General features: G+C 45.6%; 1 protein-coding gene across 3 annotated transcripts in view; it reads left to right on the top strand.

Annotated features, from left to right (window-relative positions):
- The window catches only part of DPMS1 (Nucleotide-diphospho-sugar transferases superfamily protein), a 93813-nt gene extending 67745 nt beyond the window's left edge, over positions 1 to 26068 (top strand). For all 3 annotated transcript variants that reach the window (XM_086528770.1, XM_086528769.1, XM_086528768.1), the window contains exons 2-9: positions 20666 to 20824; positions 24104 to 24203; positions 24302 to 24335; positions 24421 to 24497; positions 24586 to 24611; positions 24730 to 24894; positions 25222 to 25336; positions 25720 to 26068. In XM_086528770.1, coding sequence (XP_086384896.1) covers positions 20712 to 20824; positions 24104 to 24203; positions 24302 to 24335; positions 24421 to 24497; positions 24586 to 24611; positions 24730 to 24894; positions 25222 to 25336; positions 25720 to 25824 — 735 coding nt within the window. In that variant the 5' untranslated portion in view covers positions 20666 to 20711 and the 3' untranslated portion in view covers positions 25825 to 26068. The remainder of the gene's footprint in view (positions 1 to 20665; positions 20825 to 24103; positions 24204 to 24301; positions 24336 to 24420; positions 24498 to 24585; positions 24612 to 24729; positions 24895 to 25221; positions 25337 to 25719) is intronic.
- The last annotated feature ends 1706 nt before the right edge of the window (positions 26069 to 27774 follow it).

Here is a 27774-nt window from a genome sequence, read left to right as displayed (position 1 = left end):
AGTGCCCCTGATGCGTCACATGATGGGTGACGGGTGCATCAGTACGGGGGCATCCCGTAGGCTAAGAAGGAAATCCGAACTGAGTAAGAAAATACGCGTAAGAATGCAAGCACAAGAATAAAGATGGGTTCAATGAAGCTTTTTACGAAAAGCAGGAACATTCGCGGGAGGGTAGATGTTTTCCCGCGAGGAGTCTGTGTCTGCATTGCATCTGTGCCGTGTTCTGCACTCGGGGATGCCTGGAATGTGTTCGTGTAGCATTATTTTCACTAGTTCAGTGAGTTTTTAAAGTTTGAACAGGTTCACACTTTATTTTATAAAGTGGCCGACCACTTTTAAGTGACCAGTCCTATTATAATAAAATAAAGCAAGGCTCTTCTTAAAAAAAAGCCAGCGCTAAAAAGCTACGCAGGGGCAGGGGGCTGAATCAGCGATCTCTCTCTCTCTCCTCTCTCTAGGGGGCGCCAGGGTCTTGCTTTTCGGCTCTATTCCCGCCGGGTGCCAGGCCCTATAAAGTAGTAGCCAACGTTCCAGTTTTAACACGCCGGAAGCTGCAGAAGAAGCTAGCGCTGGGATTCTGGAGCAGAGGTTGGTGACGGAAATTGCAGGTCTTCGTGTGATGACTGAGTACGGAGGTCGTTTTTCCGAGCAAGGAGCGACAGGTATAAGGTGTTGATACGCATTGAGAATTGTTGCTTTGTGTGGTTTGTTTTGCAGGAATCTCCCGTCTTCCGGGAAAGCCCCTCACGGGAAGTACGGCTTCACGCCTAAGTCCCTTACGGGAAAGTACGGCTTCGCGTCCAAGTCCCTTACGAGAAGGAACGGCCTTGTGCCCAAGCCCTTTACGGGAAAGCACGACCTTCGGGTCTAAGATTACAGAACGGAGGGGTTTCCTCGGGTTCTCGTGCTTGTATAAGAATTCTCCCTGAATAAAGAATACTCTTAACGGGGGGGGGGGGGGGGGGGAACAGCCCATCTTCTGGTCCCCAATACTGTGTCGATCTTCTCCCTTCTCTCATGTTTCCAAAGTATTATATTTTTCAGATTTCTAAGTGCTCGTGTACGCTCCCGTTTTGTGACAGTGGTATCAGAGTTCGGACTCCTCTCTTTCTCTGCAAAGAAGGACGATTCCGGGAAGAACCATGTCGGGCCAAGGGAGAAGCGTTGAAGAGGAGCTTCAACAAGTGCAAGCTCAGCTTGCGGATTTGCAACAAATTTTACTATTGCCAGATGTCCAAAAGCTCTTGGGCGGAACGAAGAAAACGAATGGAACCGATGCAGCCAGGCATCAAGACAACACTGTTGGCGTGAGACCACAGGAGGAAAGAGAAGAAGAACGTGCCGAGGTGCACAAAGGATCTTCGGATCGGAATGAACGGCCTACTCCAAGGAAAGGCCAGGAAAAAGCGCTCTCTTTGCTAGACGAGAGCAAGGACATCTCTATCTCATCTCCATCTTACTCTCCTGATTATACTTCTACTTCTCGATCATCTCGACAGAAGAAGGAAGCCGCTACTACTACTACCTTACATCAACCTAAAGATAAGCCTCAATTCAAGCAGCATGGTCGCAATTCTCAACATCGCATGAGAGTCTTCAAATCAAGCGACAAGGACATCAAGTTCGAAACCTACAACGGACGGAGAGACATCTCCAAAGTATTGTCCTTCATCAGACAGTTTGAAGTCGCCTTTACAAATGGGCACTTCACAGAAAGATCCAAATTACGCCATGTGGGAATGCACCTCAAGGAAACGGCAAGTAATTGGTGGTTAGCTAAGATTCTGGAAGGTTCACATGCCAGAACTTGGGAAAGCTTCAAATCTGAATTTTATGAATAATTTCTTCCACCTGACTTCGAGTAGGACATACGGAAGGAATAGGACTGGCTTGTCCAGAAGGAACTTGAAAGAGTAACGACCTATGTGGACAAGTATTGGTCGGTTCTTCTGAAGGTCACTCCCTTCATGAAGATTGCCGACGAGGAAAAGAAACGAAAGTTCGAAGCAGGTCTCCAACCGCAGCTTCGAAAGAGTATGAAAGTGTATCCGCATGACACTCTTCAGAGGATGATGGAGTCAGCAATCATTGCTGAGGATTTGCACTCAACCGGGACACCCAGAAAAATGGAGCATAGCACTTACCGTACAAGACAAAGAGGGGTCTACGATGACCAAGGGAGCCAAGGAAGAAAACGTCCTCCATCTAGGGACTATGATCATTCTAAGAAGCCAAAGGGCAATGGCAAGCGAACTAAGTATCTTTCTCCTACTCAACTTCAAACTTTCAGAGAGGAAGGAAGATGCTTCTACTGTGGCGAGAAAGGACATATGAAACCGGATTGCCCGCTAAAGCAACAACGCCAAGAACAAGCCTCTACGAGACAAGAGAAAGCAAGGAAGGAACCCGCTCCACCAAGCTCGAACTCAATTCCAAATGTTCAAGGAAACACAGAAACGGAGAAAGGAAAGCGTCAACTTCTGAAGGGCTGGGGGTCTTTGAACAACCAGCGAGTATTGATTCTTTATGATCCAGGATCCACGGATAACTTCATCTCCTTGGATACTGCGGAACGTTTGTGCCTCACACCGACTCAGCTTGGCACACCGGTTACATCCGGATCGGCATTCGAGGGGTTGACAACCAATGCAACTCCCGTGCAAGGACAGCGCAATCTTCGGATTGGCGAGTACAAGGACCGCGAATCATTTTTGATGGCACCCATCGAGGGATGTGATATCATCTTGGGCATGCCATGGCACTTCCACATGACACCTATTCCCGATTATGTGGAAAAGACCCTCACTTTTGATCATGGGGGTAAGAAAATAAAGATTCATGCTGATGTAGGAGATTGGCAGTTCCCAATTGTAAGCCATATCTCCATTAAGAAAGAAATGAAGAAGTGTGTTTCTGCTTACTTGATTTTTGCACGTGAGAAGGATAAAACTAGTAGGGACTCTCTCTCTAGTCTGGAAATTAAGTGTCTTCAATTTATTGAAAAGTACAAAGATTGTTTCACAGAAACACTTCCTGATGAACTCCCTCTGGTACGCCCGGAAGATCACCGCATAGATCTCATACCGGGTAGCTCGCCTCCCAATCAACCCCCTTATCGGGTGAGTCTTGCTCAGCAAGAGGAAATTTTGAAGCAAGTTAATGAGCTTCTTGAGAAAGGGTTAGTACGGCCCAGTGCTTCACCCTACTACTCTCCAGTTTTACTGGTGCAGAAGAAAGATGGCACGTTTCGAATGTGCATAGACTATAGGTCTTTAAACAAGATCACGATCAAGAATCGCTTTCCGATCCCTCGGATTGATGATATACTTGATAAGTTGCAGGGTGCAAGTGTCTTTAGTCGCATAGACTTAAAGAGTGGGTATCATCAGATACGGATCGTCCCTGAGGATGTCCATAAGATTGCTTTCTGCACAACCTTTGGACTATATGATTTTTTGGTAATGCCTTTCGGCTTGACCAATGCTCCTGCGACGTTCAATCGCATGATGGACCGGTCTTTCTGGCACAGATCTTTAAGCATCATAGAATGCCTAAGTCTATTGTGAGTGATCGAGATCCTCGCATGACAGGAAATTTTTGGCGTGCCTTGATGGATAATCTTGGTACGAAGATGAATTTTTCATCTGCCTACCATCCTCAAACGGACGGGCAAAGTGAGATAGCGAATTCCACAGTATTGGATATGTTAAAAGCTTGTGTGTCAGACTGGCAATCTGACTGGGAGAAATATTTGCCTCTTGTCGAGTATGCGTATAACAATACCATACACTCATCGACGGGGAAAGCACCTTTTGAGATTCTCTATGGTAAGCCTTTGCTTCCACCGATCCTTTTAACTAAGGATAAGATCTTTGCAGCAGATGAATTTGTCCGGGATTTGGACACAGCCTATGGGCAAGTTAGGAGAGCTATTCTACGCTCTCAGGAAAAGCATAAGAAAGCTGCAGACAAGCACAGGAGGAATCTAGACTTAACAGTCGGACAGTTAGTCTTACTCAAGTTTGAGAAGGAAGACTTAAGAAACAAACGTCTCATAAGGGGAAGGTGGTAAAACTTTCTACCCGTTATTATGGGCCGTTTAAGACATAGTTACCGGGGAACGCCCCCTAGCCCCCGTTCCGGCGTTCCGGGGGGCAGTTCCCTTCCCGAACGTTCCGGAACGTCCCGGAATGTCTGACGTTCCGGGTGGCCAATGCAAACCGGAACGGCCGTTCCGGAACGTTCCGAAATGCCCCCGGACCGTTCCGGAATGCCCCTGGAACGGCCAACGGCTACAAACAAATTTGGCAAAAATTGAAAAAATTGAAGTAAATGTTTGGGCTTCTTTTGAAAGTGTGCAAGGCCTCAAGGACTCATAAAATGCACCCCCCTCCCCCTTTCTCTTCACAAGCTAATTCTCAAGGCTCAAGCTCTCTCCCTCTCACTCTCAAGATCTCTCCTTCTCAAGACTCACTCTCTCAAGGCTCAAGGCTTCAAGCCTTCAAGCTCTCTTCCTCTCCCTCCCACTCTCTCAAATCTCTCCCTCTCCATCTCACACTCTCTCTCTCTCTCTCTCTCTCTCATCATCTAGTCATAGCAAGGTTGAATGGTCTTCAAAACGAGTTTTTTGTGAGTATTAGAGTCAAAGCACTCTAATACTCCTTGTATTTAAACACAAGGAGCTAAAAATTGCACTATTTGGCTGTTTTTTATACCTCCCGTTCCGCGACGTTCCCGTTCCGGATCCCTAGCCGTTCCCCCGTTCCGCGGGGATCCCGTTGCCGTTCCCGTTCCGCGTTCCGGGTAACTATGGTTTAAGATCACTGAGCAAGTGAATGATGTCACCTTCCGATTAGAGCTACCGCCTAATTGGAAGATCCATAATGCTTTCCATGTCAGTTTACTCCGGCCGTATGTGGGACCCCCTCCAAGCCAGCCTAGTGCTGAGGAACCTCCTGAGGTTGAGGAAACAGAAGAAATACTCCAACCGGAGCAGATAGTAAGTCATCAGGAGCGGCCTCTCAAATCCGGAAAGATAACACGGAAGTATTTGGTTAAGTTTAAGGACTATTCGAATCTAGATGCTCAGTGGATGACACAGGAGGAATTAGCAGCTTATCCCAAGATACTGGAGGTATATGTCCAAGCACTACAGTTGAGGTCAACTGTTTAGAAGCCAGAGGGATGTTGCTAATTGGACTATTTTCTTATTTTTAAATATTAATCTCTTTTTTAGGATATTTTATTGTGTGCACTAAGGACTGTTGAAAGATTGTAGCTACAGGAACTGCCATCAAGAACGGACAACTCTGATGTGTCATTTGATGGGTGACGGTAAACATCGCGAAGGAGTTTCCGTAAGTTCGGTGGAAAGGGCCGGGTTACGAGTGCCCCTGATGCGTCACATGATGGGTGACGGGTGTATCAGTAAGGGGGCATCCCGTAGGCTAAGGAGGAAATCCGAACAAAGTAAGAAAATGCGCGTAAGAACGCAAGCACAAGAATAAAGATGGGTTCAATGAAGCTTTTTACGAAAAGCTGGAACATTCGCGGGAGGGCAGATGTTTTCCCGCGAGGAGTCTGTGTCTGCATTGCATCTGTGCCGTGTTCTGCACCCGGGGACGCCTGGAATGTGTTCGTGTAGCATTATTTTCACTAACTCAGTTAGTTTTTAAAGTTTGAACAGGTTCACACTTTATTTTATAAAGTGGTCGGCCACTTTTAAGTGACTAGCCCTATTATAATAAAATAAAGCAAGGCTTTTCTTTAAAAAAAGCCAGCGCTAAAAAGCTACGGAGGGGCAGGGGGCTGAATCAGCGATCTCTCTCTCTCCTCTCTCTAGGGGGCGCCAGGGTCTTGCTTTTCGGCTCTATTCCCGCCGGGTGCCAGGCCCTATAGAGTAGTAGCCAACGTTCCAGTTTTAACACGCCGGAAGCAGCAGAAGAAGCTAGCACTGGGATTCTGGAGCAAAGGTTGGCGACGGAAATTGCAGGTGTTCATGTGACGACTGAGTACAGAGGTCGTTTTTCCGAGCAAGGAGCGACAGGTATAAGGTGTTGATACGCATTGAGAATTGTTGCTTTGTGTGGTTTGTTTTGCAGGAATCTCCCGTCTTACGGGAAAGCCCCTCACGGGAAGTACGGCTTCACGCCTAAGTCCCTTACGGGAAAGTACGGCTTCGCGCCTAAGTCTCTTACGAGAAGGAACGGCCTTGTACCCAAGCCCTTTACGCGAAAGCACGACCTTCGGGTCTAAGATTACAGAACGGAGGGGTTTTCTCGGGTTCTCGTACTTGTATAAGAATTCTCCCTGAATAAAGAATACTCTTAACGGGGGGGGGGGGGGGGGGGGAACAACCCATCTTCTGGTCCCCAATACTGTGTCGATCTTCTCCCTTCTCTCATGTTTGCAAAGTATTTTTTTTTTCCGAGAAAAAGATCCTTCTATTAGTTAATGAAAGCTGCCCATAGGGCTACATCCACCTCTGCAAGAGAGGGCTACAACAAGCATGATGGGGAGACTCTCCCAATGAAAAAACAGCATATATACAATGGGGCTAAATCAAGAGATGGGAGGAGGGAAAAGCCACACAGGTGGACAATAGTGCCATCTGAGCACCCCCTGGACCATGGAGTAGAACGGCCCAGGGCGCCAGAGACGAAGGAAAGCCTCGCGGCGCTCCCGCATGCGGTCGGAGCTGCCCTGTAGTCCCTCAAGCTGTCCTCTGAGAGTGTGGATCAGCTCTAGCCAAAAGTCACGAATAGTCTCCGTTGGTGGTACAGGACGAGCCTCAAAGATGCGGAAACAACGGGCCCGCCAGATGAACCAGAGAGCTAGGCCGCTGATGAGCTCCCAACACTCCGCTCTCTCACTGCTCCACTCGTGTGGAGTAAGGTCTGTAGCAGGCTGGAGTGTAGGTCGACCCCCCTGTATCACTATCATCCTGCTGGTGGAAGATAGCTCAAACTGAAGTGCCGGGCCCGTGAGGGTGGACCAAGCCGCCGCCCCCCAAGTGTACTGTCGAGCCGTGGAGAGGGCAGGCATCAGCCGAAGAACTCGTAGCCACACCTGTTGGGCCGAGGGGCAGTCCCAAAGACAGTGTCGCTGACTCTCCACCAACTGGTCACAGGCTGTACATGCGGCCGAGAGACCACTATGTACAAGCCAGCTCCCTACTGCTGTGGCTCTGTGTGCAACCAACCACTGGAACAAGGTGACGTGCCTCGGCTGTCTGGAGTCCCACAGCCTCTGCTAAAAAGCTGCCAAGAACTCAACTGTGAGACCCTCCTCCTGCCAATGACGTGCTGCAGCGGGGCGGGCCTCTCTCTGTGCTGCAAGTATATGACGTCCAAGCCGAACAGTGTACTGAAAGAAAGGGACTCCTGGGCGGTCTGCAGAAGAGAATGGGTCCCTCCAAAGCCACTCACCAGGATCCCACTGTACTCGTGCCAGTGGACAGCACTCCCAAGCCCATAGCCTCCAGTGTCCTGTCTCAAGAGCTGCTGGGTCAGGGTCTATGACGCAAGTCCTCCCACAGATGCCCACAACTCCGATCCTCTGGAAACAACACTCTGCTACCTGCGGGGCCTCTACTGCAACTCTCTGTAATCGTCCCCCACCCTGAAGCTCGAAGAACAGGGCTGGGACAGTCTCTGAGCAAGCCTTGACTGAAATGAGAACCTCCAGTCGTGTGAAGGATCCCATCCACCGGGGTGCTACAGGCTCGAGAGGCGTGAGCCAATCAGCTGGAACTGACTCTGAGATGTCCTGACACATGCTCTGAACCCCTCTCATGCCGTGTAGCTGGACAACCTGCACCTCCTCTGACAAACCTGTGAACTCTAGCCAGTCACCTAGAGAGCGCGCTGGACCTGCTGCCATGGGACCCCAAGAAACATGAGGCCTACTCCCGACCAAGTGGCCTCTCTGAGTGCTAACCATGGGGTTCCAGACGAGGGGCTGCCGTAGGCGCTCTTCCGTGCACGTCGGCTGCCGCTGCTCTAGGCCACGCCGCAATAGCTCCCAAGAACGAAGCAAACTCACAGCGAATCGGTCCTCCAATCTCCTGCTCAAACCAACTCGGCGCAACTCTATAAAGATCCATCTGGTCGAAGGTTGCCAAGGGCCTCTTGACTGAGGCACCCTGGCACGAAGCCTCTGCAACAAGAACTCCTTCCAGGGCTCCTCGCCTGGAAGAAGTCCTCTGACGACGAACTTCCCAAGAAGGGCTCTGCTTTGCTGTGCTGGATCAATGATCCCAAGCCCTCCCTGAGAACAAGGAAGTGTGGTGACCGACCAAGCCACCTTGGCTCGGGCAATCTGAGTGTCGCGACCAGACCAAAGGAAGTTCCTGATCAACCTCTCTACCTGGCTGATGCAAGAACTCGAGAAGATCCAGCAAGAAGTGATGTACCACATAGTCGCCAACAACACCTGGTTGGCAACTACTACTCTACCAGCCAGCGAAAGTCGTGGTGAGCTCCAATGTAACAGCTTTCTCGTGATGGACAGGAGAAGAGGACCAATCTGCTGCTCGGGGGACAAATCCAAACCAACCTGACAACCCAAGTACCGAACTGCAGTCCCTGGAGGAATCCACCTGAAACCCTCTCCTGGCATCCAATCTGGCACAGGAGCACTACCAACTGAGAAAGCCACTGTCTTTCTCCAGTTGATCAGTGCTCCCGATGCACAGCAGAAGGTCTCCAAGGCCTGCCCACATCTGTGTAAATTGGCCTCCTGGCCCTCTAAGTACAAGGCTGAGTCGTCGGCAAACTCAGCGTCCAGAAGCTCATCTCCCTGTATAGGGAGTGCTAAGCCCCTCAAACCAACCTGCTGTGACACCAAAAATCTACTCATCGCCTCCGCATAGAACAGAAAGAGAAAGGGGGCAAGAGGACAACCCTGTCTGACCGATCGTGTGAGCATGAAGCGCTCACCTCTACCTCCTGCCAAAAGCACCTGACGGTGGGCCTGCCTGTACAAAGCTGACACCCCTCTGATCCAAGCCTTTGAGAAGCCCATCCTACGTAGCGTGCGCTTTTGAAAGTCCCAGTGAACTCTGTCGTATGCCTTCTCAAAATCGAGAAGAAGAATCACAAGGTCCTCCCCACGGAGCCGTGCAAGGGCAGAAGCCTCCCAAAAAGTGAGTCCATGTATAAGGCTCTCCAAAAGTGGCTGAATCCTCAAACTCAGAGCCTTGGCAAGAATTTTGTAGGCTGAGTTTAGAATGGTGATGGGACGCCACTGTCGAATCTCATCCAAGGAGCCACCCTGCTTTGGAATGAGGTAGATCAGGCCCTCACTCATGCTATCCGGCATCGCTCCTGTGTGTAGAATGTACTGAAAGGCACTACAAAGATCTGGGCCAAGCAGGTCCCAGTACTCCAAGAAGAAGGTGAAAGTCAGCCCATCCTCACCTGGACAGCTACCACGAGGGAGGGCCCTGAGGGCCGTGTGCAGCTCCTCAAGCTGAAGAGGTAACTCAAGCCTCTGCCGCATCTCCTCAGTCACAAGACAAGGCATCTGTGCCCAAACCTGCTCCCTGCATGCATCCTGTCTCTCTGACTCGGGCTCAGCCGACAGTAGCTCACGGTAAAAGTCAGTAGCAACTGCACGCATATCCTCTGGCTCACAGACAACTGACCCATCGGGTCTCCTCAACTGATTGACCTTGGCATGTGAGTGCCGAGGTCCCACTGTCTCAAAAAAAACACCTGTCACTCTGTCACCCACCTGAGTCCACTGAGATGCCTGTCGGTGGAAGGCAAACTCATGGCGCCTCTCCTCTGTGCAGGCAAGCTCCTGTCGAGCCTGCTGTAGCTGCTCCTCCAACCATGGACTGTCTGGATGCTGCTCCTGCATCCTCTGTAGTGAAGCAATGCCTCGTCTGAGACGCTGCTCCTCCTCTCTCGCTGCAGCCCGTCGAGCCAAAGACTCTTGGAGAAGGAAGTGGGTAAGCTGATCTAGGCCTGAGGCCACTCTGTCTGCAGGTGGAGCCTGGCTGTCCATGCCCTCTGTCCATAGAGCCTCGACCCTCTCTCTGAGTGCTGAGTCCAACAAGACCCGCTCTGGGATGCGAAGCATCGTGCTCCCACTCCTCTGCCTGTCTGCCACTGTGAGGATCACTGGTGCATGGTCCGAGAAGGATGTCCCTGCCAGGATGCCCACTGATCCCCCCAAGTCACTGAAGTGGTCACTAGTGTAGAAGCGATCTATGCGCGATAGATTCACTCCTCCCACTCTGCGGTCCGATCTAGAGAAGGCAAGACTCTCTGGAGGCCTCACAAAGCCAGAATGCTGCCATGTATCCGAGACCCTCAACGTCATACAAAACCTCTCCCAAGTTGCTAACTCGACTCCATGCAAAGTAGCATGGCTGCCTCCGATCCTGTCAGAAGGGTCCTCCAACATGTTGAAGTCCCCTCCTACACACCACTGGTCAACCTGTGGCAAAGACTCAAGAATCTGTGACCAAAACTCTGCACGAGCACTCGCCACATTGGGCGCATAGATGTTCAGGAAACCCACAAGGCTACCCTGAACCTGCATAGTAATCCACTGAGCCCTGCCTGGTACAATAATCCCTCTGCCCACAATGGCCTGCTGTAATGAGTCCGCAATAGTCATACATACCCCACCTTGGATGCCTCCAGGTCCAAAAGCAGCTGACCAAAAGGTATCATAGCGTCCTCGCAAGATCTGACCACATCGCCGAATGTGGCTCTCAGACAAATGGTGCTCCTGAAGCATAAGGAGATCCATCTCTCCTCCCACAAGGCAACGCAGAAGCTCCTGACGCAATCGGCCCCGCTGTCGTTGAAACTGGGGCCGACCTAGTCCCTGCACGTTCCACGAGACGATCCTCATGGGGAGCGAGAGAGAACAGATGCTGCCGCAGCAGCAAGACGAGCTATCTTCGAAGCAGACTTGGATGGGGAGTAATCCACATCCGAGCGTCCTCTAGATAGGCGAGACTGCAGTGAGTGCCTGGTCCAAGCCCAAGTAGAGCGAGCCGTGCGTAAAGCAACCTCCTCTGTCCAGGAGTCGGCCTTACGAGAAGGAACGGCCTTGTGCCCAAGCCCTTTACAGGAAAGCACGACCTTCGGGTCTAAGATTACAGAACGGAGGGGTTTCCTCGGGTTCTCGTGCTTGTATAAGAATTCTCCCTGAATAAAGAATACTCTTAACGGGGGGGGGGGGAACAGCCCATCTTTTGGTCCCCAATACTGTGTCGATCTTCTCCCTTCTCTCATGTTTGCAAAGTATTATATTTTTCAGATTTCTAAGTGCTCGTTTACGCTCCCGTTTTGACACTTCTAGTTCTATTGGCACTTCTTCACGCATAGAGGGGGTGTTAGATTTACACTACTCTGCTCCTTCACACAGGTCTAGGGCACTTCCTTGTACGGCTAGTGTCTCCGGGTTGGCCACCCATAGTCTAGGTTGTACCTTGTCCGGCTGGCCGAGTTTGGGCCCACTGTTGGGTTAAAGGCCTAAATACCCTTTTTTGTACATTTTTATACTTTGTCCATGGACACATTTTTTAAAGGTCACTTATAATAAAAGTGGGAAAACCCAAAACTCAGTTTTTCCCAAAAACGTGAGCCCTCTCTCTTCTGCTTGCGCTTCCTCCCCTGCTGGCCTTCGCCTCCCCTCTCTGCATACACACTGCACTTCCTCGCGTGCTCTTTCACTTGCACACACCGCCGCGCGCTCATCAACTCGTATCAAAGCCCGATTAGGGTTTGCCCACAAACCTGCAAAAACTAAATTTCAGCCAAGAAGGTCAACTTTCTTGCGAGATTTTGCAATTTCGTCGCCAAAGGACTCGTCCCCGGACACTAGAGAGCTCCCGACAACCCAAATTGACCTAAAACAGGCTGAAATTAGGTCAAAAACAGGAAATTACAGGTTATGACAGCGAAAATACAGGTTTTGCAAATGATGTATTAAGGTGTGGGAATACTTTTGCTAAGTCCCCGCTACCCGAAAACCCTGAAATTACCGAAAAACAAGCCCTAAAACAGGTGTTTTAAGCAAATTTCAGATTTACGCAGGTTTTTGCAAGTGTTTTTATGGTGCGATTACATTGGGGAAAGTGCAAATTGATGTAATCTACGCACATTTGACAAATTTTGTCGATGTATGACCATTTGTGGCTCAATTTCATGCAATTTTGATGCTACAAATCGGGTCTTTTGCGCTTACATGCTTCTAAAGGCTGTGTATTAGCCTTATGTATATCTACTGAGGCTAAAAACAACTAAATTTGTTGTTTTCGAGCACAAATTCGCTCGCTGAAATGTCCTGCGCATAAATTTCAGAAATTGAATTTTGTGCCCAAATCGTCCTATTTTGCCCCAAATTGCTCCCGTGACCATTTGGAGCTGTAGTGCAGATCTCTGTGTGTGCCCAAATCGTCCTATTTTGCCCAAAAATTCAGCGTATTATCCCTCTTATTTCGTGCAACTATGGCCTCATCTTCTTCGGATGTGAAGAACCTCTTCGAGATTAGGAGGTTTGATGGTACAGGTTTTGATCTTTGGAAAGACAGGATTCAAGGAATCCTATTTCTTAAGGATTGCGAAGGGGCACTTGAACAGGTGAAGCCACAAAATATGACAGATGAAGCATGGGTTAGCATGAACAGGAAAGCCGTTATATTCATTAAAAAGGCCATGACAGATGAGACCGTCATCGATGTGAAAGGTCTCACGACTGCTTTTGATGTGTGGGAGAAGTTAAAGGGAATGTATGAAAATACAACCCCTGTCAACCAGGTGCACTTGATGCGAAAACTTGTTGGCATGCAACTAGATGAGTCCAAGAGCGCAGCAGAGCACTTGTCATTGTTCGCAGGTACTTTGTCGTAGTTACAGGATTTTGTCTTGCCCCCTTTTGATGATAAGCTGAAAGCTATCTTTTTACTTATGACCTTACCTGAGTCATGGGAAACTTTGGTGGTTTCGTTGTCCAATAACCCCAATTTGACCTTTGATGGTGTTACGGGTTCTATCTTGAATGAAGAAATCAGGAGGAAAGCAAGTGGAGAGGCAGGCAGCTTGCCAACATGGTTAGAGGCAGGACAGAAAAGAAAAATGCTTATTCACAAAGGAGTAAGAGTAAGAGTAAAGAAAGGGGAAATGCAAGCAAAGGCAAGGGTGATGTGACTTGCTATCAATGTGGCAGGAAAGGTCACAAGAAACCCGATTGCAGGTACTATAAAGCTGAGTTAGAAAGGAAAAGGAATGACGGAGACAAAAAGAAAGAGAAGAAGGAAGTCATGGCAGACGCACAGGATAGCTCAAAGGACAAAGAGAAGGCCAATGTGGCTTCTAGTGTCGTGATTGAGGAGCTGTCAGATGTAGAGGATATCTTGTGTGCCACTTTGTCAGATGATGATGCTTATGACTTTGATGCCTCTCTAAATGTTCATTCACAGGATATGCAGATCACCAAGAGTGATCTTATTGATGCTTTATTGACTGTCAATGATGCATGGAATTGGAGCTGATCTCTTGAGACAGCTAATTCCAGTGTTGGAAGATTTCAGCTACTAGTGTGGGAAGATTTCAGACAGCAGACTGGACAGGAATCAGAGACTAGACTGAAATGTGGATATTGAAATAAGAATCAGACTTATGTACTGGAAATAAGGTTCAGATTCAGATTCAGAAGACTGGACGAGAAGTAAGTATAACTGAAATATATGCCATGATTGGGATTACAGATCAAGATTACAGCGAATATGATTACAGAGAGAAAGTATAGCCGACAATACTGCCAATGATTCTCAAGTACAAGTATAGCCAAAGCGCTAACCCAAATGATAATAACTGCCAACCCGATTACAATGTAATGGGCCCTATTTATACACTTCGGGGTTTACTGTAGTAATTACTAAGTAATTCGCTGTCCATCTTCTAAGAAGACGTTCCCACATAGTGACTATCCAGCCGTCTATATCCTTCCCTTCTTTCTTGAATTTTGGCAAGATTCCAAAATTTCTGTAAAATTCCCTTGTCTGATTCTGATGTGAGACATAAAAATCCATCGTCTGGTTCTGATGTTGGGATGCCAGCTTGATCACTGATAGAATGGCCATTCAAAGATTACGAGTAGGCAGCTGAAAAGGCCAAGGATCGCGAGAGGCAGCGGAAAAGGCCAAGGTGGAGCTCTCACCAGGCCATGGTGGAGCTGTCATCTCTCCCTGCTTGCTGAGAAGAAAAGTCGCCACTGAATTCTGAGATGGAACTACCCAGTATCCTTCCATTGGACCGTCTTCCGTTTGCCTTTGCCCTTTGACCTGGACGGTGCCTGAGAAGTCCCAGTACCAGCATTCTCCTTCTGAATCAGTCGGTAAATGGCCTCCTGCTCAAGCTGATCCCGTCGGTCGGTGGTCATCTCTACTTCATAAGGCGTGAGAATGATAGGTTTTGGTGTCAGGATCATAGAGTGTACGCTTGCCCTTGCTCAGTCTGGTTCTGGCCAGCTTATGACAATGCGAAGCAGTATGGATCCATCCTTCTGGAAGAGGCTGATTAGTTTTGACCCGAGCTTCGAAAAGAATCTTTGCCATCTCCCTGTACTGTTGTGCCAGACTCGGCTTTACTGCAATGTCTTTTTTAGGCAATTTGGAAGATTCAACCGTAAATTGTAGCAACTGATTAGTAATCCTGGTCAGTCCTCTGACTTGAATCTTCCACTGGCCTATACACAGCTCGATCCTTTTCATCTCCTCTTTTAGTGCCTGAATGTCATTGATTTGGAGAGCATCATTGAACAACGTCTGCCAAGTCTTCCATTCCACAGTTGACCGCTCATACCAATCCTGAAGCTCATCAGTAATTTTGAAGTATGTGAGACGATCAACTGGTTCTTGATGTTGAGGATACAGCGTTGGAAAGAATCTTGGCAGCTCGGTTTCTCTTGCTGGAACAATATACAAGAGAACTGGAGAATCAGGCACAAATTCTAAGAAATTGAGGACAGCCTGGTTCTCCTATTGCATCATCTTTCTGGTGATTCTCACTAGTTGGAACAGAATTCGAAGAGCAGTTGCCTGTGCTCCGACTGACATTCGCGTCTGAGGTTCTCTACTCGTGGCTGTGTGGTCCTCAAGAATGGCTTTGACTCTCTGATCCAAAATACCTATGGCAGTTTGTATTTGTATCAAAACTTCCTTGAGTTGTACCCTAACATCCTTCATACAACGGTAAGTTGGTTTGTTACCCAACAGAAGTTCCAGTTCCAGGGCTAGGGAGCGACAATCTGCAGTAGACTGCCTTTGCCAGTGCGGGTTTGCCACTCTCTCATCAGCATTGAGTATCCATTCAGGAACTCGTTCCAGCAGCTGGACTGTGTTGGGATGCGCAGGTAGTCGGCAAGCTTCTTTATCATGGAAAGCTGCTGATTTCCAATGTTCTACCATTTTCGTGGCTCCCACATATAGCCTTTGAAATCTTTCCAAGTCAGTCAAGAGATCATCGTCCTCCAGATACTGTCTGGTGATGGAGACCTGTTGATGTCTCAGTTGCCTATTTAGGGTAATGAGTTGCAGTGAATGCTGATGATCAGCAATTGGTCCCTCATCCTGTACTTTCATTTTCCCTTTAGCATCTCTGCTGAGATGGGACTGATCAGTTGGCTGATTCCGAGTGTGACTGGGCTGCTGCTCTTCAATCTGGTGATTATCCGACTGGTGCTCTTTGCCTTGTCCTTCCTGCTGGCCCTCATTCTGGTTTGGCTGTGACTGGCCTCCTTCATTTGGCCCTGTCCCACCAGTACCAGGGCCTGGAGGTGGAGATGGTGGTGGGGCATTATCATCATCCTTTGTATGCCCATCTTCTTGATCATCCTCTTTCTGATCAGCTTCATCTTCCTCGTCTTCTTCTTCCTCATCCGGAGAAGTCTGTTACTCAATATAATCCATTATAGCTTGGTTGATTAGAGCATTATTGTACTCACTCACCTTGTCCTGCAAATCGCTCTGCATACTTTCCATCAAGGACTTTAAATTCTCTAAATTGAAAACAGCATTGCCTGATGGATTTAAAATTTCAGACAAGATGTTATAAATGTATCTTTCAGTCAGAGAAGCCTTTAGAGCTGTATGGTGCAGTAGCAAGTTTTCAGAATTCCGCTCGCTTCATCCTGAGCATTGTTTCAGCCCGCTCGGCAGCTCTTAGTGCTTCATTCCGTTGATTCTTGATGATCATTATTTCAGATTCAGCTTTAGCTAACTTTTTGTTCAACAACTCATTAGTCCTTTCTGAATGAGCTTCCAGTACCCTCTATTGTATATTCTGCTCTTCCTGGGCTTTCTGGAGCTTTTCAATCTGATGCTGTGCTTTTGTCAAGTCAGCTTTGAGCTTTTTGACTTCCTCTTCTGATCCAACAGCCTTTATCAGTTGTCCCATACAACTGACAACGGTATTCCAAGAAGACTGTATAAGGACTGAACATATGTCTTTGACTGTGGTTTGATCAGAATCAGTAGGCTCATATATTGCTACTGGAGCCACGTAGGGTAGAGTTGCATAATATGCTTTGCTGAGCAGAAGATGCCCTTTCAATTGTTGAGTCTGCATTTGCTACAAGTTATCCCGTTTTACCAGTTGCAGAAGGTTTCCAGTGTTTGTAGGAACTCCACCAGGCAAAGTCGAGAACGCTGGACCTTTTCCTTTGTTCAATTGACTCTTACCTTTGTCCCCTGACTGGTCTGATATCTTCTCAACAGTGGCTGGCTTGGCATGATCTTTCCCAGACCCAGTAGCAACTGTATTTTCTACAATTGACTGGTCAGGTACAGTCTTCTAAACAGATTGCTGCTCAGTCTGGCTCACTACAGCTTTCTCAGTGGTTACTATCTTGACCTGGCTTTCTATCTGCTTCAAGAACTCACTGCTTTTTGTCAGTGTAATTTTTTGCTTCTTTGAACTGCCAACTTGTTCTGCAGTTGCTTTCTGTTTCAGGTCGGTTGAAATGGTTTGACTGTCTGTTTCATCGAGGACAGTTCAATGTTCTTTGGTTCAGAAAGTGGCTTCTCACTCCAAGCCTTCTTTACCTGCTCATTAGCATCTGCTGCAGTAACCCAATACAAGAATTGCCAAACATACCAGGCTTTGAAAACAGTTTGAGATTTTAGCTTGGCAGTTTGCTGGAGTATATTATGCGAGAGAATTTGACAAAGGTTGATAGAAACTTGTGGATCCAGTATCTTGGCCAATAGCATAGCAAACAATTTTTCGGATACATACGTTGGGTTGTTCTTAAGGTTTACTGCTTCAGCTACAAACCTGTAAGCAGTGGAGGCTTCCAGTCCTGCTACTGGAACTCCTTGAGCACTTGCCTTGCGCTTTCGTCTAGCCGTTTTATCCTCCTTCAGAGCTATACTTATCTACTGCGCAGTTGCCACAAAAGGTTTGGGCTCATTGGGCATCCGGAATGCAAATGCTATGGCTTCTGGTGTCACTGACACCTTCCTACTATTTACCATGGCACTGCCATTTTCAGCGTCGAAGGAATCAAGAACTTGCTTAATGATATCTGCATCAAAAGCAATTCTTGTAGCTTGCAACACAACTCGAAGATCCCAGAGTTGTAGCAGAGTCATTGCTTGATCAGTAAATACGTAACGTTGGATTTTACTGTATGGGATAACGGGAAGGTTTGCCTTTGCCTCAGCAACTATGGCCTGGGTTTGCTTAAGAGACTCCTGCATCTTCTCTGAGCGTTTCCTTCTACCCATACACTGTGAGGTCGATGACGATGAAATAGGCGAAGGAGAAGATGACTTACTTGTCGTGTCGAAGCCACTTTCTGGTGTCGCTGGCAAGACTATCCGACAGTCAACCGTCTCGTCAAAGGTCGAAGTTTGTGGCTGCAGCGAAGAAACCTCGAAGCTTGGCGATGGCGAATGGTTAACAGGAGGAAAGCGTCGCGTAGGGGATTTGTGAGGAAAAATGCTAACTCTCTTGATTGTTATACGTGTTCGCGCCATAAAAGCTCCACCACTCGTCGCTTCTAGACTTTTGTGCGTCGTTGCTGTCGTGGCAGACATGCATTGGACAAGACTGCGACCCATCCTTAAAATGATTACCACTGGCGTGCCATTTGACCGTTGGGCGCTTAAAAATTGGAAAATGTGTCCATACTGGTACTGGACCGATTTCCAGTTTGGCTGGACCATACTGGTACTGATTCTAAGGTCAGCCTGATCTGGTCCTTCTGGTACTGGTTCTGAAGCTGGAACTGGTTGCACATGAAAAAGTCCAAAAAATGTCTGATTCCGGTATCTCTTGATCAGCAACCTCCAGTTCCTTAGTACCTTGTTCTGGCCCAGTTTCTCTGGTCTCTGAATAATAAAGCTTGATCTTTGCTCCATTATATACTCCTGGCAACATCAGTCCAGATAAATCTTTCAATCTGACTGTTTCATCGGAGAAGACCCAGTCTATCTCAAAAGGTCCTGCCCAGGCAATTTTCTAGTTCGGCTTCTTTGGACCCAGTCTAGACTGATATAGAAGCACTAAGTCTCCTTTCTGGAATTCTCGAACTTTAATTCGGCGATCATGCCAGTGCTTCCTTCGTTGTTGAACAATTTCTTGTTCCAATATAGCCCTTTGCCTGAGTTCATCTAATTGCATCAGTTCATCCAGCCTTTTCTTAAGATTATGATTGAAGTCTAATCCATACTTCATAGCCATTCTCAGACTAGGGATCACAAACTCCATAGGAACCAGAGCTTCAGTGCCATACACCATTCTGAATGGTGTCATTCCAGTAGTTACCTTATAAGCTGTCCTATAAGCCCATAGAGCAGTCTGAAGTTTCAAATCCCACTAGTCTGGTTTCTTTTGCACCACCTTAGTGAGAATAGTCTTTATTGTCTTATTGCTACTTTCAGCTTGTCCATTGCATGTGGGATAGTAAGGAGTAGATTTCCGATGCTTGACTGAAAGCATATCCAATAGGATTTCCATAGTGTCATTGATAAAATGTGTTCCTTGATCGGTCACAATCTCTACTGGACATCCATATCGGCAGACAATATTCTCAAACAAAAACCTTGCAGTTGACTTGGCTGTGTTGTCAGGAAGAGCCTTAGCTTCAACCCACTTGGTAACATAACAAGTAGCCATTACTATGTACTTGTCTATTAAGGACTAAGGTTTGACGCGGATCGGAAGCTATTCTCAAGGATCTTCTTCGTGCTACCGATGCAAAGGGGATGAGGGGGTGATTCTTTCTTCATAATCATACTACATATCCCTCACATGCTTTTTGAGATTCCGTCATGTAAGAGCAAGAGGAGGTGTGTAAGGTTTTAGTATTACGGTTTCTACATCGTAAGGTTTTAGTATTACGTTTTTTACGTCGAGCCATAAACACGTCGGATCAATGCGTTTTTTTGGCTCGCCCCAAGCTCACTCTTAGAAAGGTGGTCCATGCCAATCTCTTGGTCTAAGCCGGAATCCTCTCTGCCACGATCAGTTCTCTCTATGTGGTATTTGCATATGAAGTCATCTGCATGATGCTAGGACATCTGAGTGACCTTCGGGTGTTGGACTAACTTGATTGAGTTTTGTAGAAATCGGTCGAGGGGTCTAAAACCTAGAAGAAGAAGAAGAAACCGAGAATACCAACTTATGAACTTCTTCCGAGGGGGACCTAAAATATTAAAGGGACACACACACAAGCAATTGTGTAAAATATGATGTCGTGGTAGGAGCTGTATGGACAACTATGTAAATTGCATTGATTGATGACGTGGCACTGTTGTACTGATTCCACTTTTTGCGTGAGCTTTTGGATGCAAATGCTTTTAGGATTAAGTGATTTTGGATCTGATGCTTTTGGGGCTCTGCTTTTACGCCATCCCTTAAAAGTTGATAAGTGCCCTACGGGCCACTCCTCTAGAGCATCTGGACGTAGAGTCTCAGAGAGAGTGGAACCATCGAGAGTTGTACTTTGCGAATTGTAATAATAGAGGGGTGCCGGTCTTTGGGGCAGTGCATCTTGGCTCGGAACTCCACCGTGCTGTGTTGTCTACTCTCTCTTTCTTTCACAATTATTCAAGTGTTTTGAAGTGCTAAAGTGTTACCAAGTGGATAGATTGCAATTATCTCTGTGTTTTCGTCCAATCATTTGTCGGAAGTGATTACAGGGGGCAACCAATTGCTCCACTCGAGTTCCTCGAGCACTATGTGTTGATTGTGTTGGTGATTCTTGGGACATGAGGGACTAATGCACTGCACCTTGTAGAAAAAGTAGTTTGCAAAAAAGCATGTAGTGTATGTTTCCTTTTATTTTTGCTGAACATCAAGTTTGCTGATGAAAGGCAGTAGTAGCTGATTGGCATTTTCCTTTTATGACTTTTGCTCAATTGCCAAGCTAATGAAGGCTTACACTTTGCACACAGTAACTATTTATGAGTGAAATCACTAGTGAAGAACCCAAGCCTAAGTTTGTTGCGATGCCCTTGTCTTACAATTCATCTTTATCTCTATTCTTGATGCCGTCACCATTTTTTATGGCTAATGTTCCACATTGTTGTCACAGAGCCTTCATTTTTCTTACTTACTGTGGTCTTGATGAGTTTGTAGCATACAGATGATGCTTCAAAAGGTAATCGCATACATGGTTTTCTGTTGCAATGCAGTTTCTTTTATTGGCAACATCTTCAGAGGGCAGTGTTACAGCACAAGATGTCTAAAATTGATGGCACCAAATTCCATCCAAAGTACAGCATTTTGGTTCCAACGTATTGTGAACGTCTCAATATAGCATTGGTTGTTTACCTGCTCTTCAAATCTCTTGAGTAAGTTTACTTTACTCTGTCCGTGGATCCAATATTCATGCTTCATGATCTGTGTCTTTTGTATCATTTTGTCCTTGGGTTTGGGTGGGGGAGATGTATCCTTGTTAGAAATACAACTATGGAACTGCTCCCATGCTCACAACAAGCACACAAGTGCAGCTGAAAACACATGCATGTGCATGAATGCACATACAAACACATCTGTCACATATTATATTTTTTGTTACTTCTGGAAAACATTCAATAAGATACTAGTAACTACTAGGTATAACCAAGATCACGGCCGTCCCTACCTTTTCCAACTCCTTTTGCTTAGGGTGTTTACACACTAGCTGCCCAAATTTGGGCACCTGGCGTGTACATTGGCATGGACATGACACAACAAAATACAATTGGTGCCGTGTAAAGTGCAATGGATATCTTGATGGGCAACCAAAACTCCCTGCCGTTGTCGGTGGATCTTGAACCCTAGGCCCCACACTTCCAAACACGTGGCTTAACCAGTATGATACGAGCTCGCTCAGTCTGCTGTGCCAACTCTTTTATTTACCAACATACGTATGGCTGTTGGTGTGTAGACAGGCACCCGCCCATTCCCAAAGGGGGATGGGCAGGCGCGTTTTGATGTGTAACCGGCCTTAGGCTCAAGAAAAAGGCCATTTGCAGAGAACATTAGAAGCATTTAAAGAGCTCGTTAACTCTTCCAAAGCAATTAGTTGCATAGCTCAGACCATGGCCTTGTCGTGCCTTGAGGGGCTTGATTAAGCAGACACCGGTTTATGACAGTGTCTGGACAAAGGAGACTAAGTGTTGATTCATGGACTTCTAAAGCAATATTCAGCGATGGACCACTGCAAACAGCTCAATCACTAGGATCTGTAACTGGGTTTGTGTGCAAGCTGTTGAGAATGTTAATGAAATGTTCATTTATGTCTGCAAAAGGTCTTAAAGACCAGAAATTTACTTCATCATGAGATGATCCAAATGTCCAGTGCACAAAATACGAGAGACTGCATAAAATACGAAAGACTATAGTAATAAATGCTAAGTGAACCAGTAGAACCAGCCGGTAGGATATCTCCCAAAGCTTGATCTCTAGAGTAGACGGCCACTGTAAGTACTATCTCATAAACTCTCTCTTGGGCTGTTGCATCATGGCATCAGTCTCCTCCTTGATAGAGAACCTTGTAAAAGCTGCTCTAGGCCTCCCAGTAATGACCTGTGGTGATGGTAAGTATATAAGTGACGTGATCTATGAGAGGGTTGAGGGCTTCGAGGTCCACTAATTTGTGTGGCTCTATCCAGGAGAGTACCATAAATTGAAAAGTGGTGTATCCTGGGGTCCTGCTAAGAGTTTCTAGTATATAAGAAATCTGTCACCTGCCTTTGAATGGGTCCTCTGTTAGAGCGTGTGGACCTCCATAATAAAGCATATCTGTGCCTGCGTAACTCGAGCAAGAATAGCCCAAGGCATCTGTGATCATTGTAATGCATCACCCTTGATAGAGGCCCGAAGCTTTCTTGAAAGAGAGAGTGACATTGTTCCCATATCTCATAATATATTGGACGCCGACGTATGTAATGTTCCTCTATCTCTGGTGCTGAGTTCAGGACTTGTCGAATAGATCTTTGAGGTCTCCTGGGTTATTCCTATGACGTGAAAACTTCTCTTCTTTCTTCTTTCTTCTTCTAGCTCTAGGCCGCATAGCTGGCATAATTTCTGTGCCGAAGGCACAAAAGTGTAACTAGCTTTCTCTATATGCAGCTGTTGAGAGGAGATGCAAAGGTGTGCTATCATACCTCGAAGCTCGTGTGAGAGGTGTGACCAATTATCTCGGTCATAAAAAAAGTCCATCCTCGGTAATGCGAAGAAAACTCTCTTTGTAAAAAGCCAAATTTTCTCCCAACTTCTGATGAGGAGTCACCCATGTTCTCTCTATATCAATTTGCGTGAGATCCTTTTTGATAATTGTGTTGATCTCTAAACGTGTGAATGCAAGCGATGCTGTGTCCAAGGAGTACCGAAAGGATGGCAATGTGTCCATCATAAAACCATGCAAAGTCAAACCAAGCAAACATTTGTGCATACCACCAACATCTATAGTCTCCTCCATCTATGCCTAGCTGTTGGGATGACTTGGGGGACAATCTAGCTTAAGGATGACCACAGGCCATGTCTGAAAGATATGGATCTAGTAAGTGCTTCAATCACAATCGGTGTAGCTCCCAATCCTGCTCTAACGACTCTATGTGGTAATACACCCTTGAATGGGATCATCCTGGAGATCATAGTAACTAGCGGTCTCTCCATCTCTGTATATCTATCATAAGTCTGACCAGACCGACTATGATGGTCTACACTAGATTCCCATACAATCACGTGGATGTCACCAATGTATTGATCTTGTTTTAGTGAGCACGTCTACTACAGAGGTACAAGGGCTGCATATCCTTGTGTCAATCTTGAAGCTGCTGTCTCTCTCAGAGAAAGAGGGTTCCTGTAAGAACGATTCCCAAAAGATGGCTGGAGGTTTCCCTATCACGTAGTGCAGAATTCATGACATGCATCGATGAATCCTCTACCCATTTTGAATTCAAAATGAGGACAGCACTCTTTTTGGAGGTGCTTGACAGAGGGACATCACACCCCTTGGGCCCTATTGACAAAGACCAGTTTTTAGATCATAGAAGACAATTTATTCTTAAAAAATATGTCACTGACTGTGCACCTTGGTCATTGGCATAACTAATTGTTCTCATGAAAGGGCAATATTATTGTCATGTTATCTTAGGAGAGTGCCTTGTGCTTTAGTTCCTGCATATTTATGAAGTGATCATGTAATTCAGCTTGAGATCCATCAAGCTGGAGCTCAAACAAGAGACAGAGTCTTTGAGTATTTACAAACATTCTGCCAGAGATGCCTTTTTTTACTGCTATTGTTCTGCTTTCTAGGTTTCCTTTTCTCTGATCTAGATGGGTCTTTTATTTCATCCTATTAAACACATGCAGTTTTGGCCTATAGATCCATGACAAGCTCTGCCATTATTCTTGCCACGTCTGTTGCTATCAGTTTACCCTGTATAGGTAGCGTAGGAAAGTGGCTGTTAAACTTGAGGGACTACTCTTCTGGATTTGACATTCAGCAGTGTGTCCCAGTTTACTTTTGATGAAATGTCATTCTGTGTAACATTTTGTAACAAGAGTCTTATGAAGAAGCTTTTAAAGATTCACGGAGCTGTTTCTATCTTGAGCTTTTACAATAACAATGTATGTATCAGGAATGTCGACTTTGAGGTGATAGTGATCGATGATGCCAGTCCTGATGGTACACAAGAAGTTGTTCGACAGCTGCAGAGACTCTACGGAGAGGACAGAATTGTAAGGATAAAATTTTACACAATTGTTTAGAAGCTCATGCTCTTTTTAGATGTAGTAGTACAAGTTTTTAACGATTTTTCAATGATTTCAATGAGCAGCTCTTGAGGCCAAGGCCTGCCAAGCTTGGATTAGGTGAGCTGAATTGCCTTGTTAGCTTAAATTCGAAGGATCATAACTAAAACTCGGACCGATAGTGAGAATGTTGGTATGGCCTCAGGGACAGCATATGTGCATGGTGTGCAGCATGCATCAGGGGAGTTTGTGATTATAATGGATGCTGACCTTTCTCATCATGTATGTAGTAGCTTTGTAGCCTTCACTTTGACATCATGAAGTAAGCTCTCATGCTTAGGCCTCTCATGCTACTGCTGTCTCTTTGCAGCCGAAGTATCTTCCAGCTTTTATCAGGTTTGCACCCCCTTGCCTCACATGTGACTACTGCATTTGGTGAGCGATGCATACATCCATGTTTCAATGCTAGGAATTCTAATCCATGAAGTCTATACCCTTGTCAAGTGAGTTGCAGAAAACAAGAAGAAACTGGGGCTGACATTGTTACAGGGACACGGTACGTTAACGGTGGTGGCGTCCATGGGTGGGATCTTCGCCGCAAGCTGACCAGCAGAGGTGCCAATGTTCTCGCGCAGACTTTACTGTGGCCGGGAGTTTCAGACTTAACTGGATCCTTTCGGTAATCTCATAGTTTCTGTCATTAAGTCATTTCCTAAGCTTAATGCTAAAGAGGCTTGTAAGAAAGAGACACATGCAACCATTGCAGATGCTTCTTCAAATACAAATCTTGCAAATGTTGTGCAGGATGCCGGATGGGCTTTTAGTGTGCAATGCCCATACGACCCATCTATTGTAAAAGCAAACCCCTCTGGCCAAACTCTAGTATGGTCCTGAGGGGTGTGCGAGGGTCTCTGCAAGGGTCTTCTGTGGTGTTGACTGTCGAGTGAGCATATCTATTCTCACAAAGTTGGTTGCCCTTTGACCAGCTTGTTGCTGATTTTTGCAGTTTGTACAAGAAGGGGATCTTTAAGGAGCTTGTAAGTGCATGCGTAAGCAAAGGGTATGCATTTCAAATGGAGCTCATTGTCCGAGCCTCTCGGAAAGGCTGCAAAATAGAGGAGGTATATACAAGTAGATTTACTATCGCTGTCTGTTGTCTCAGTTCTTGAGGGGCTCACTCACAAATATGGGTTATAGCCCTCAAGGCTATCTTTTATACATTTTTAACATACAGAAGGTTATATTCAAAGGGGACATACACAGAATCAACTAGAAAAGGGTGTGATATATATGTGTGTGTACGTGTGTACACACACACACACACACACACACACACACACACACACATATATATATATATATATATATATATATATATATAGAGAGAGAGAGAGAGAGAGAGAGAGAGAGAGAGACGGGTTTTTTAATGAGGCCTTAAATGCATGTGATATGGAGGGTTTACATATATTGAACCCCTTGGGTCTCAATTAATGTTGTTTCTCAGGTACCAATCACATTCGTTGACAGGGTGTATGGAATCTCAAAACTGGGTGGTTCTGAGATTGTTCAGTATATCAAAGGGCTTTTGTTATTGCTTTTTACAACATAGCTGTCTCCACTCGCTAAACTTGTACCAAACCTCATTGAATATTTGTGCAAGATAGATATTCTCTTTGATGAGAAAATGCAAAAAAGGGGAAATTGTGACGAATGTGTGCTAAAAGCAGTTTTCTTTTCACAAGATTTTTTGTAGTAAGCATAAATGAGAGTGTTGGGATTTATGATGTTACATATCACAACATTTACATGTCATTAATGACAGTTTTGTAGTAATGATCCACAATTTTTCCTAACGATAGATTCTTGTTATGTAGTGAGTCGACAATGAGGAATCTCATCCATGTGCAATGTAACTTCTCTCTTGTTTTGTCTTAAGTGTCTCCTCTTTGAGCAAACACCTCATAGTCTTCATGGTAAAGCAAATAGAATAGCATTTATACACGGTACTCTTGGTTTATATTGCCAGAAGTCCAGGTGGCACCTAGTGGTTGGGTGATTTGCGTATGCTTTCATTTTATGTATTCGGCGTGCTGTTTTGCGACCATTGTATTTTCACAAATCTACATACATGCCCCTGAAAAAAAATTCCTCGTAGGAAATTATGGAAAATAAACAGCTTTTTTTTCATGTTTACACTATCTGTTGTGATTTTCAAGTGGTTTGTTTCCTTCTCCTCTCTTGTCAATCGGTTATTTTGATTCAACAATGGGCTCAAGGCCAAGCTGAGACATTTTTCCCACAGATGAATAGGGGAAGATCACACACAAGAACCTGCTAGAAAAATTGGCTAGCTTATGTTATGATTGTTTGTGAACCATGAAATGCATGCATAGTTAAGGGACATATAGCCTAAGAGAGCACAACATCAACATAATCTTTGTCATCACGAGTGATAAATGCTCATCTCCATAGGCCTAGCAACAATCCTCTGGTTCTTGATTTAACATGGATGTGATGAAGTCTCATTAAAAGTTTGTTTCAAATTGACAAAGCCCTTGGTTACTACATTTTGAAACAAGATAGTGATGCAGTAAGAGCCTCGATCTTGATGTGTTAAGCTAATTTTTTTTTGGCTTAGGGTTATGTTTCTTCTTAAATGTTGTAAGACTTCATTTATGGACAATGGTGATGAATGTTCCTGCTTCTTCATATAACAACAACTTCTGCTTGATGCATGAAATTCTAAGACCACAGTAAGTATCGTATAAAAGACAATGCACTTTAAACACTTTTGAGTTCATCTAGTCAATTTGTATGTTCCATTTCATCATGAACGCTTTTCCCATCCCATTGTCTTGTTTACACAATTATCCCAACATTACATATGTCTAACTACTTAACATCACAGAAAAGTGGGCACATTTTAATTTATAACTATAATTTTGATCTTCACGTGGTACATGTACTTTTAAATTTTCATCGTAGCCTATAAAGTTGTGCATATGAAATATCCAAGCAAGGAAAGTTGGGCAATAGACTTTGGCTCCTTGGCTATAAAGCCCATTGTTGCTCATGAAAATAAGAAGACACTCTCAAACTAGAGATTTGATGAAACAAACTAACAAGAACACTAATGTAGACAATGTTGGCATTGTGGCCATGGGAGTGCTAACTTGTAGGCACTTGTCTTGTATGCTATACTATTGTGTGAAGTATCAACAATACCAAAGTGACAGCTTAGGTGTTGGAAACTTATAAAGTGTTGGTCTAGTTTTTGAACTTGCTAAAGATTTTGACATACAAAAAGATTCAGTAGATTCTTTACTTTTCCAATCAATTTAGTGCGTATATTGTTTTTGCGATTGCTTGAATTGTGTTAAGAAACTTCAAACATATCAAAATAATCTTTCAAAGATATATTTGTTAGAATATGTCATTTGCTAGCCCATTGTCCTTTACATCTTGATTCACTAATCTCATCTTAATAGGTGACCAAGGTTGGAATCTATGTAGCCATTGTATCATGACTGAGAGCTACACACATATGGCCAACAACAAT

This window comes from Adiantum capillus-veneris, chromosome 14, assembly GCF_014529385.1.
Source record: "Adiantum capillus-veneris isolate H3 chromosome 14, ASM1452938v2, whole genome shotgun sequence".
Classification (NCBI taxonomy): Eukaryota; Viridiplantae; Streptophyta; class Polypodiopsida; order Polypodiales; family Pteridaceae; genus Adiantum; species Adiantum capillus-veneris.
Note: the sequence above shows the minus strand (reverse complement) of the source record. Positions and strands in the feature narration are given on the sequence as shown.